Source organism: Myotis daubentonii, chromosome 15 (assembly GCF_963259705.1).
Source record: "Myotis daubentonii chromosome 15, mMyoDau2.1, whole genome shotgun sequence".
Lineage (NCBI taxonomy): Eukaryota > Metazoa > Chordata > Mammalia > Chiroptera > Vespertilionidae > Myotis > Myotis daubentonii.
In genome coordinates this window covers 42,431,597-42,443,863 of record NC_081854.1, presented here as the reverse complement: position 1 = coordinate 42,443,863, position 12,267 = coordinate 42,431,597, and the positions used below count along the sequence as shown (strand labels likewise).

Below are 12,267 nucleotides of genomic sequence, written 5' to 3'. Positions count from 1 at the left end.
AAGAGTATGTTTCTATTCATTTTACTCATTTAATTAAACAGCTAAGGGCAGACTCAGAAAGAAAGACTTAAGTAAGTTTTTTGTTTCTTTGTACTGTCCCCCCTCCCCGCCCACTTCCAGAATTCTTAGCAGCTTGAGTCTTAGGAAACTGATGGTGGGACACAATCACGTGCAGAACCTCCCCGTGCTTATGGAGCACATCCCTCTGGAGGTGTTGGACATCCAGCATAACCTGCTCACCAGGCTGCCGGACACCCTCTTCTCCAAGGCCTTAAAGTAAGTACTGCACTGCTTGTCATTGGGGTGACTTTTGGAACTAGATTTATAGTTTACCTCATAGTCCAGCTATGGGTGGAGTCATTTGTACTTTCTATGAAATAAAATATGACACTGTTTTATGAGGTGGTAATCTTCGACTCTAGGGCTGAAATAACCATCAAATACGTAAGAAGTTTTGGTGGTGTAAACAGTTTCAAACAGGTGGCTTTCATCTCAGAAAACAAATACAATTATGACCTTTAAAGAGAAATTGCAGTGCTCTCATGCCTCTTTCTTGGCAATTTTTAGCTTTTTCATTAGGAGAAAAGGACATACCATTAAAGTTAATTTTGCTTCTAGCTTTACCAAGCTATCATTGAGTTTTATTCTTTATTTGCATCACTCTTTTACTACCTACTTTGAAAACTGTGCATTTAAAGGTAACACTGTTTCAGAAGGTGTTACTTGCTTTCTCATTGTAAATTAGCAATAAATAATGTTTTTTTACTTTAACATCCATAATCAGGTATATCTAATGTGTATGTCACCCACCATTCAATGAAGATTCGTTTTTAATTCTAGCCTTCTGCAATATGGAGAAGACAATATTATCTTCAGTTTAGAAATGGAGAAAATAGAGATAAGCACTAGTAATTTAACATAGGCTATAGCAGTGATTTTCAACTGGTGTGCTACAAGAATTTTTGAAACATGTGATACCTGACTGTTTAGTCAGGGGCACTGATCTCTTTTCTCTTAGATTGTCACATAAAATAATGACGACAGCCAATACAAGCCCTCTGATGTGAGTGAATCAAAATTATACCTTTTTTTGTCATATCAGCAAGAAATATAATATCATTTTTGGTGTGCACAGAATTTCAGTAGTTTATATGTGCCATGAGATGCAAAGGTTGAAAATTGCCGGCTACAGGAAACATACAAAAAGCATTTAGCCTACAAGTGTCTGGCTTGTTCTTTGTGTGGGAGCTTATACATCTCAATACACTTGGTTGGACTTTCCAAAAAATAAAATCTTTGGAAATTCTAAAAAATGTTTGTATATAAAAAGAAAAAAACAGTGTTTGTATATATAATACATATTGTAAGTATAATTGGTATTGCCCTTTCTGGAGCTCAGTTTGGCAGTATATATGAAAATTTTAAAGATATATCTATCTTTTGACCCCAACCAATTTTGCTTCTGGGAATGTAGTATAAATAAATAATTGGATAAGGATACAAAGGTGCTCATTATAATGTCTGTAATAGCAAACAGTTGGAAACAGCGCTGTGCCCATTATTAGGGGATTACAAGGGAAGGGGCTTGGCTAAATAAATATGATGACGTTGAAATCTGACAAAAAATTTTTCTGAAGGGTGTCTTCACAGTTTGGATATTTGTGAACATGATACTCAATAGCACTCTTTCGGGGGGACATAAAGACAGTAAAAAATGAAGCTAAGGTAGACTTCAGGCCACTACAGAAGCCCGGGACTACTACCAAGCCTGAATGATTTCCTGTCTGTTTGGCTTGCATGAGTTGAGTAAAAAGAACTTTGGTTGTTAGAATCAATTAGAGAAAACTACCTGGAGGAAGTTTCATTTGTCATGAGTTTTGGAGCATGTAATGGCAGTGTTCCCTACTGAGATGGCATGATGTTTTCTACCTAAGGCAATAAATAACCGTGCAGGAAATGATGTGTGTGCGCTCTGTCAGCCTCAGGTACTTGAATGCATCCGCAAATAGTCTGGAGTCCTTGCCATCTGCTTCTGCAGGGGAGGAGAGCCTGAGTGCCCTGCAGCTGCTCTATCTGACCAACAACCTCCTGACAGATCAGTGTGTGCCTGTCCTGGTCGGGCACCCACACCTGCGAATCTTGCATCTTGCAAACAACCAGCTACAAACTTTTCCCGCAAGGTAAACAAATGCACACCTTGGCCATTTCAGACAAATAACATGCACTCTGCATTTGTTAGACCGTATTGCCGCTATCTCACTAGGTACTCTTGCTTTCTGTGGAGTGACTTACGATTCCACTAGTTGAATGGGAAAGTGTTTGTACCTAGTTGCTACGTATCAATAACCAGAGAAGTTGTGGTTAAAATGTGTTTAATTCTTAGTTGTAGTTAGCTGATAATGAATGGTCTGAGAATTTTCAGCCTAGAAAAGTACAGGCTTATGAACTAAATTAAATTCCGGAGACAATTGTGTGTGTTTTTTTTCATTCAGCACTGCTTCATAAAAGTACTGTTGAGCCCATTAATTTATTCATTATATACAGTGGATCCTTGAACAAGCTGGGTGCTAGGGGGAGCCAACCCCCATACAATCGATAATCCACATGTAACTTTTCACTCTACAGTTGGCCTTTTGCATATGTGGATTCCACTAACTGTGAATGCAAAACAATATGTTTGATCTGCAGCTGGGAGACCGTGGTTGGGAATGTGAAAATGCTGTATCCCATCCACAGTTGGTTGAATCCGTGGGTGGAAACCTGTGGGCATGAAGGGCCAAGTGTATTTATTGAAAAAAATCAGTGTATAAGTGGATGAGCACCGTTCAAGCCCATTTTGTTCAGTCAGCTGTCTATATTGAATGCCTACTGTACGTCAAGTGCTGTGTAAGCACTGGGGAAGCAGTGCCGATTAAGTTACAGCCTCTGTCCTCAAGTTACTTACAGTCAAATTGGGGGAATAGACGAGTATATAGGCAATTGCAATGCAGCATATTAAATGCAGGATGTTAAAGATACATGTATTAGCTCATTGCACTGCACAGAGCCTGGGGGTGTTGGCCTTCCAGGAGGAAGAGATGAATAATAGCTAGGCTTCACCTATACGAAGACATAAGCGAGACATTTAATGTGATCAAAGTTTTAAATTGTCAGTAGAAAAATATCTTTCAAAGTACATTTGATAAAATATGATACCTGCAAAGTACATCTATACCATGAAGGTAATATTAAAATTCATGTTTTAAAAGAAACAATAGGGAAATGATGTTTGGTATTATTTGAATGAAAACAATAAAACTATTTGACTCTAATTTTATTTTATAAATGTTCTTAGAAATGTAATAAACTCAGAAAAACTGATAGGGATTATAATTTTTTAAAATATTTATGAAAGAAGATATTTAGAGCTCATAAAAGACAAGCAGGATAAACATGATTGCTTCCTAAAAGAATTTAAACAGTGGCTTTTAGCCCTGGCAGGTTTGGCTCAGTGGATAGAGTGTCAGCCTGCGGACTGAAGGGTCCTGGGTTCAATTCCAGTCAAGGGCACATGCCCGGGTTGTGGGTTCAATCCTCAGTGGGGAGCGTGCAGGAGGCAGCCAATCAGTGATTCTCTCTCATCATTGATATTTCTCTTTCTTTCTCCCTCTCCCTTCTTCTCTGAAATCAATACAAATATATTTAAACTGTGGCTTTTAAAGTGAATGCAGAATCTTAATTTCAGAATGTGATCCCTTGAAATCTGATGAGATTAATTCAGTTGGCCTCACACACAGTCATATAAAGTGGAAATGACAGACCACTGACAAGTTATATTAGTTTTTGAAGCTGTTGGGAGATACCAGATGAATACTCTGAAACTCATGAATTCCATCTAATACGGTGACACTCATATTGTGGGAGGGGTCAAAAGCAGGCTAATATTAAATGTAAAACATTAAAAATACGAAAATAAGTTAGAAGTAAAGACAAGAGCAGGAACAGATCATATAAAATTAGAGTACTCTGGTACAAATAGTAAAACTAAATGGAATTTAGGAGCAGTACATTAAAGAACATGTATGTTCTATACTGAATAATAAATCCATTGTCAGGTCATCTCTTAAACAATGTTATAATTGCACAGGCATAATCCACATTTTCTGTTTCTTTTGCACTATTTTCAAAGGCTAGCACAGCTCTGGGCTCCGTAAGAGACTGATTGAGAGAGGGGCACTCACTGTGTTTCTGTCTACAAGTCAGAAAGTAGTAGTAGATCCAAGCAGGGAGTAGTGTGAGAGAATAGCATGAGATTTGGACATGGAACACGTTTAAAACATATTAAGTAAAGTAAAAACAACAACAACAACAAAACAGCAAGTTATAAAATATAACGTAGCATTGTTTTTTAATTTAAAATATAGTTTCATGCATGACAAAGGATGAGAATACCCTCCACCAAAATGTCATCAGAATTCTCTGGTAGTATGATTTTTTTTCCGCCTCTGTTTTCCTTGTCCCCTTTTCCAATTTTTTTCAGTGAATATACATTACTATTATAATTAAAAAGCAGTTTTATTTTACTGAGCTTAATTATTAAAAAAGTATTTATGGCTTTCCTAGCAATAGAAATTATGGTATGTTATATTAGAGCAACTTGTAATAATCTAGAATTCTAGATAAAGGTGTTAGGCCATCTTAAGATATTTTGCTTATTGTGGAGAAAGCTTTGCTCAATCCAGCCGAACAGTGAATTGCATTGCATTAACATTCTTAGCATAGCACTGTATGTGTAATAACCACTCAATGCAATGTTTAGTGAAGATGGATTGTGTTATGTATAGGTAACGGTAGATATTTAAAACTGAAAAGACTCTTAGTGATGATTTAGTACAGCTTCTTTTTTAGCTGAGGATATTGATATAAACCGACATTAACTTATGCAGTATTCTGCAACTAGTTAGTGGCGAAGCAACTAATCTACCAACATTAGGCCGATGCTGATTCAGCCTCTCCCTGTAAGTCACATAATAGGAAGCCGTTCATGCCACAAGATCCAACAGCTGTCAGAGAAGCCAGGGACGCTTCAGCCCCTGCAGACACACTGAGAGGCAGACCAGACTGAAGTGTAGCAGGCGCAGTTACCTTGGGGAGCCCTTCCCTTCCTGGTGTCTCTGATCATTTCATATGGCCTGGCATCGGGCAGTGGGCCAGTCGCCTCTGTGCTTCGGCTACTCTAACACTTGCTTGGCAGCTCCTTTTGGGTGCAGTGTGGTATTTTGGTATTTCTTTTTCAGCAAACTAAATAAATTGGAACAATTGGAGGAACTGAACCTAAGTGGCAACAAGCTTAAAACCATTCCCACGACCATAGCGAACTGCAAAAGGCTGCACACCCTTGTCGCACACTCCAACAACATCAGCATTTTCCCAGAAATACTGCAGTTGCCTCAGATCCAGGTACTGTCATGTGCTGGAATGCTGTCCCTCGGGGGGAAGTGGCAGGAGTGTGAATGAGGTTGACCTCGTAAGGAAGGACGAGGCAATTAGAGATCACAGTGTTTTCAGTGGGTTCTTGGGAAGAAATTAAGTTCCCTTGGAGGATATAATAGTAGACTGACTGTTAGAGAGTTGAGAATTAACTACCTATGATGTATTTTCTTTTGATTTTTTCCACTTCCTTCTCAGTTTGTAGACCTAAGTTGCAATGACTTGACAGAAATCCTGATCCCAGAGGCCCTGCCTGCTACCTTACAGGACCTTGACCTGACTGGAAATACAAACCTGGTTCTGGAACACAAGACGCTGGACACATTTAGGTAAGAAAACTTGTGAAAACGAACCCCCATGTGCTCTTAGTCCCACCCGCCATGTGGGGGCTTCTCAAGGTCTTGATTATTTGAAGGAGTAGAATGGATGAAGCATAAAACGCCTTGGGCCCCAACTTTGATTCAGTTATGGGTGGATGTTCTGTCCATCCACATAAATGTTCTCACCCATTTATATTAGGACTCGGCATCAAGGCTCAGCCACATACTGACTATCTTTACATGGCAGGCATAGATGGTTGAGGTGGCACAGATCACATTACATCACAACATGTAAGAGACAGTGCAAGCTCATTCATTGTACCAAGAGTTAATTGTATTAAAATACTTAAAATAAGTAGACAGTTGGCTGAAATGTTGAAGTCTTCGTTGTGCCTAGTTTTCATAGAGACAGCATCAATTGTAACAATATTTGGCCCCTATTTCTTCCTCCTACTTTTTCCTTTCTCCACCTTGGCCAGTGGGTCAGCATACTACTTTCAGTCTCTCTGGAGATGAATCTTAGTCTGTCAACGGACTATTTTATAAAAATATATATTATTGTTAGGATAGTTTTTGTAAAATACAGAAGCATTTACGGTTTAATCTTTCCTTCCTCCACTTCCCACAGCCATATCACAACCCTGAAAATTGATCAGAAACCTTTGCCAACCACGGATCCTACAGTTACATCAACTTTCTGGAGCCATGGACTGGCTGAGATGGCAGGGCAGAGGAACAAGTGAGTATCTTGGCCATGGAGACTGAGAAAGAAGAAAGGTAGCCTCTGACATCTGGGAACTGATCTGATGGTAAATGCCAGGCCATATTCTCTTGTTGGGTGTAAACAAATCACAGAATGTCAATATCAGATAAGATCCCTTTGAGACCATGTTCCAGTAGGACAAAAACAAGACGAATGTGCAGGCCCCAAAATACCAAATTCTCTCATCCCTACCATAAAATGGGCGACTACCATTTTCTGTACCAATTACAGCTTTATCCTTATGCTAATCTTTTCCTATAGATAAGATTGATGGAGATACCCAACCATAGAATGGCCCCGCTTTCTGGCAGCCCCCAATCTAGTATGATCACCCCTTCATTAGACCTCCAAAGTGACCCAATCAAAGACCAAATCCTATGCTAGGTCTTACCTACACTCCCCAGAGTTCCATGATGTGCATTCTGCCTTGCTCAGGGCATAATACACTCAACTCATTCAACCACAGTTGTGCTCCTGGGGGCCTCTGGCTGAAGGGCGTTAACAATACTAGTCTTTGATAACTACTAAGAGAAAACATTTCATCTTTCCAGCTTTGGCAGCATTGCAAAGTTAAAATATGTACAGCTTCTGAATGTGGCTGAATTCCCCTGTTACGTCAGCAACTCTTTCAAATGCTGCCTAATTATGTAACACTTTTCATTTGTAGGTTAGGATTTACTCCTGTTCTTCTCCACCCTCAATTAACACTTAGTGGTTTTGTTTTTTTTAATATATTTTATTGATTTTTTACAGAGAGGAAGAGAGAGAGATAGAGAGTTAGAAACATCGATGAGAGAGAAACATCGATCAGCTGCCTCCTGCACATCCCCCACTGGGGAAGTGCCCGCAACCCAGTTACATGCCCTTGACTGGGATCGAACCCGGGACCCTTCAGTCCGCAGGCCGACGCTCTATCCACTGAGCCAAACCGGTTTCGGCAACACTTAGTTTTTTAAAGAAGGCTCCTCAGAGAATAATCCTTTTACCAATAACTTTCTTTGATGTTTGTCTTTCTTGTCTTTCTGTGATAGGCTGTGTGTATCTTCGCTAGCTGTGGATACCTTTGCAGAGGGCGTGGGAGCGGTATACGGCATGTTTGATGGGGACCGGAATGAGGAGCTTCCCCGCCTCCTGCAGTGCACGATGGCGGACGTGCTTCTGGAGGAGGTCCAGCAGTCATCCAGTGACACCGTTTCCATGGCTCACACCTTCTTGGTATCTCACAGGTAAGCAGGTGGGTTGAATAATCCCTAACTCAGTTCTACTTTTGGAAAATCTAAGCCAGAAGGCCAGAATCTAAATTGCAGGCACAGGATCAAGAGGAGATCTTGCTCCTTCTGCCCTAGCCGTTCTCTCTATATCAGCGTGGAATGTGGGGGATTTTGGTGCTTTAAAGAGCCTGTGGAACCATCTGTGTTTTCTCTGTTGAACCCAAGATTTGGAAAGATCTGGAAAGCCCAGAATTGATGTGGGAAAGGTTGTGTGTGTATGCATTTGGGGGAAGGAGCGTGGTAAGCTTTCATAAGATTCTCCAAAGAGTCGATGACCTACAGAACGTTAAGCACTGATCAATTCATGTGTTTATAATACTTATTGGGATTTACCAACTAATCTTCTAAGCCACTTAACGGTAAAAACCCTATATAGCTAAACTATTGAAAATCTCTTAGTAGCTAATGGAGCATTTTACCCATCAGGTGGGCCGCAAAAAGGATACTGACAACTGAGAGGTTGTTATCTTGTACTAGAGGCCCGATGCACGAAATTCGTGCACAGGGGGTGGGGGCGGGGGTTTTACCTCAGCTGGGCCTGTGCCCTCTCACAACCCAGGACACCTTGCTCCTAACTGCCCACCTGCTCACTCCTAACTGCCCGCCTGCTCACTCCTTACCTCTTGGCTTGCCGCTCCTTACTGCTCGCCTGCTCGCTCCTTACTGCTTGGCTTGCCGCTCCTTAGTGCTGCCACAGAAGCAGGAGAGGCTCCCACCACTGCCGCTGTGCTCGCCAGCCATGAGCTCGGCTTCTGGCTGAGCAGCACTCCCACTGTGGGAGTGCACTGACCACCAGGGCGTAGCTCCTGGGTTGAGCATCTGCCTCCTGGTGGTCAGTGCACATCATAGCAACTGGTTGTTCTGGTCATTTTGCCATAACGGTTGCTGGGCTTTTATATATATATAGATATAGAGATAATCAGTGTTGAAATGGAGCAGCCTGGAGTCCAAGCTAGTTTTCTCTCTCATTATAATACAAAGCAAATAGGCTGGGAAAGGAATTTAACTTGGCAAAATAAAGGGTTTGGGAGAGAGAACTCTGCTTATGAAGTACCTCCTGAGAGCAGGGTACTGTACCAAGCATTTCTCATACCATATCTTTAATTTTCAAAACAAGCCAAAGAAGTGGGTATTTTATTAAAAAAATTTCTCAGAGAAATAACTTGCTGAGGATCTATAGCCTGTAAATGAAAAAGCCAAATTTAGAACCAGGTCTTTTTTATTAGCACCTGCTCTATGCTTAGCATTGTGTACCACATGCTGGGGGATGGATGCCATGTGCATGGGAGAAATACAGGGGAAATTATGATCCTTCCTTCCAGGAACTTAAAACCTAAATGTGTGGTTCTCAATGTGTTGTTCCAGGACAACACCTCGGGAGCTTCAACATCACTGGAAACTTTTTAGAAATGCAAACTTGGCTGCCCCTTATCTACTGAATCAGACAGTCTGGGGGTGAGCCCTGTAATCTGTTTTCACAAACCCTCTAAGTGATTTTGATGCTCTAAAGTTGAAACCACTGAGTTACACCATTGTGGTCAATGATTAGACACAAGTAGAAGGAGCAGAGAACGACCACCTTACTCTCTCCTTTGAGCTCACTGTTGTGTAAAATTCCTTTTCTCAGTGAGTTAAGAGTGGAAGGCAGAACTCTGCTCACCATTATCACCTCCTAGTATAGCCAGAGACTGCCTTCAGGTGGATGAGGGTGGGGCTGGTCCAGCCACCTGGCAGGAAAACAAGGAAATGGTGGCCATGAAGGACTGCCATTTTCTTCTTACTCTAGCTACCAGGTCTTCATTTTCTTTCTAAACAGGAAATTAGGGATGGCTGGTCAGAAGCTGGGCTCCTCTGCTCTTCTTTGTTACATCCGCCCTGACACTGCCGATTCAACAAGTAGTTTTAGCTTGACGGTGGCCAACGTGGGCACGTGCCAAGCAGTCTTGTGTCGAGGTGGGAAACCAGTTCCCCTCTCTAAAGTCTTCAGCCTGGAACAGGATGCGGACGAGGCCCAGAGAGTGAAGGACCAAAAAGCCATCATAACAGAGGTGAGTCTCGCTCTCCATCAGTCACCTCTACTCCCCAAATCCAGTGAATGCTGTTTGCATAATGGCAGTGGAGGCCCACTTTCCTTCTATCAAGCCTTGTAAACTGTATCCAACTCAGATTATAGTACTAGAAGAAAAGCTAATGAGCAGCTAATGACTAGCAAAAAGAAAAGTCAAATTAATTAGAAGGAAAAATCTGAATTCGATGCTTTAGATCAGTGATTTTCAATCTTTTTCATTTCACGGCATACATAAACTGATTACTAAAATTCTACAGCACACCAAAAAGTTTTCTTTTTGCTGATCTGACAAAGAACGGTATAATTTTGATTCATTCACACCAGCCACCTATTGTTGTGTTGTCATTTTTTAATTTGACAATCTAAGGGAAAAGAGGTCAGTGCCCCTGACTAAATAGTAAAGCATTGCATGATTTAAAAATTCTGTCAGCACACCTGTTGCAAATCACTGCTGTAGATGTACAGCTAGCACGTAAAATGAAGGCACATGTTCCCTTTGGTTAATGTCCAAACAGAAGAGAGACACTCCTGTAGTTCGACATCCTAGTCTGAAATGCAAAGTTTCAGAATATTTTCTTCTGTTCATAATACAATTGTATTTCGCTCATATGCTTTGGTTATATTTTCTTTTTTAAATAATGAAGCATCAGTATCTCCACAATTTTGCAGTTTTTCTTGTTTTAGAAATTAGCATAACATTTCTGCTTTCAAAGAGACCTTAGCAGTTCATGTGAGCATTGTTTACTGCAAAGCAGAATTCTGTTCAGATCTTTTGCCCATTTTTAATTGAATTGTTTCTTTATGGCTGAACTTTAAGAACTCTGTGTGAATTTTGGATACAAGTCCTTATCAGATGTGTGTTTTGCAAATACTTTCTCCCAGTCTGTGGCTTGTCTTCTCATTCTTTTAATCAGTGTCTTTTGCAGAGAAGTTTTTAATTTTAATGAAGTCCTACTTATTTTTCTTTCATGGTTCATGTTTTGGTGTTGTATCTAAAATCTCATTGCCAAACCCAAAGTCACCTAAATTTCTTTCTGTCTTATCTTTTGGAAGTTTTGCAAGTTCAGTAAGTCTGATCGGTTTTGAATTAATTTTTGGAAAGGTGTAAGCTCCATGTCTAGGTTATTTTTCTTTCTTTTTTGCATGTGAATGTCCAGTTGTTCCAGCAGCATTGGTTGAATAGACTGCCCTTTCTCCATGAAGTTGCCTTTGCTCCTTTGTCAAAGATCAGTGGGGTGTATTTGTGGGTCCATTTCTGGGCTGTTTGTTCTGTCAGAATTCTGTCAGAACTATCCATGTTAGATTTTGTCCAAGGAAGCACAAAACCAAAAAAAGTATATCACAATGTGGTTGATACCATGAAGATTCTGGAACTCTGAGGCATTATAGTCTTAGGAAGGTCTTTCAGTCAAAACAAAAATGAAAGATAAAAGAATGTTTTGTTTGATTAGTCTATTTTTACAGAATTTAGTAATGTTGTTTCGATTTGGAGGGGAAGAGGTGCTAGACAAGTAGGAAATATTTTTATAAATGTTATTTTAACCACAGATATTTATTGTTTGCTTATTTGCTAAGCACTGTGCTTTCATTATTTTGTTTAATCTTCATAATAACACCCATGAAAGAATGGCTTTTATTTCCACTTTACAGTTGAGGAAAATAAAATTTAGTGTTTGTGATAAGTTCTGGTAAATAGAGAGCCAGGATTTTCACCCAGATAATGACTGCGACTATGAAGTAAATATATTGATGGCTTTAGAGGTTTTGCTTGGTTTTATCATGAAAAGAAATAAGTATCAAGTATCTGGCAGATGAACGTTCCCATCTGTAACTAAGGTTTTTCCTTTTCCTTTAAGTTTGGAATTATACCAGTTGTGACTTGATCTGTTACTCATTTTTTGTTAAAATCCTTACCGAGTAAGTAAATTTACTACAGATTTCAGACTTTCCTTTTCTAGGCTAAATAATTTTGGAGATTACTTAATGCTTTAGCCTCAAAGATTGCCTTAGTCATTTAATATCTTCCTGAATCTTTTCATTCCTAACTGTGCCTTTGAATGAGAAATCATTTTTAGTGACCCATCTGAGTTCTGGCCTCTGTGAGAATACTAGTGATGGAGAATTAATGATAGCTCTGATCCTTGTTTTTCTAACAGGTGTCTTTCTATTTAAGGACATGCTGAGGACTTTACTTCATGTTAAAGCAAATACCTTTTGAGATTGAGGTGCCTTTTAGCCACTTCACATTTTAATTGGTTTTATCTTTAGTCCTCTGAACTATTCAGTATAACCATCTGATATTTTGTTCTTTTAGAATTTTATACATTTATTTTTGTAAGGCCATTTAAAATTACACAGATCTTAGGAAAAACCATA

General features: G+C 39.9%; 1 protein-coding gene across 2 annotated transcripts in view; it reads left to right on the top strand.

Annotated features, from left to right (window-relative positions):
* PHLPP2 (PH domain and leucine rich repeat protein phosphatase 2) overlaps positions 1 to 12,267 on the top strand; it is a 72,830-nt gene that overhangs the window by 55,693 nt on the left and 4,870 nt on the right. For both annotated transcript variants that reach the window (XM_059667505.1, XM_059667504.1), the window contains exons 12-18: positions 121 to 276; positions 1,980 to 2,180; positions 5,277 to 5,439; positions 5,668 to 5,798; positions 6,418 to 6,528; positions 7,584 to 7,778; positions 9,640 to 9,871. In XM_059667505.1, coding sequence (XP_059523488.1) covers positions 121 to 276; positions 1,980 to 2,180; positions 5,277 to 5,439; positions 5,668 to 5,798; positions 6,418 to 6,528; positions 7,584 to 7,778; positions 9,640 to 9,871 — 1,189 coding nt within the window. The remainder of the gene's footprint in view (positions 1 to 120; positions 277 to 1,979; positions 2,181 to 5,276; positions 5,440 to 5,667; positions 5,799 to 6,417; positions 6,529 to 7,583; positions 7,779 to 9,639; positions 9,872 to 12,267) is intronic.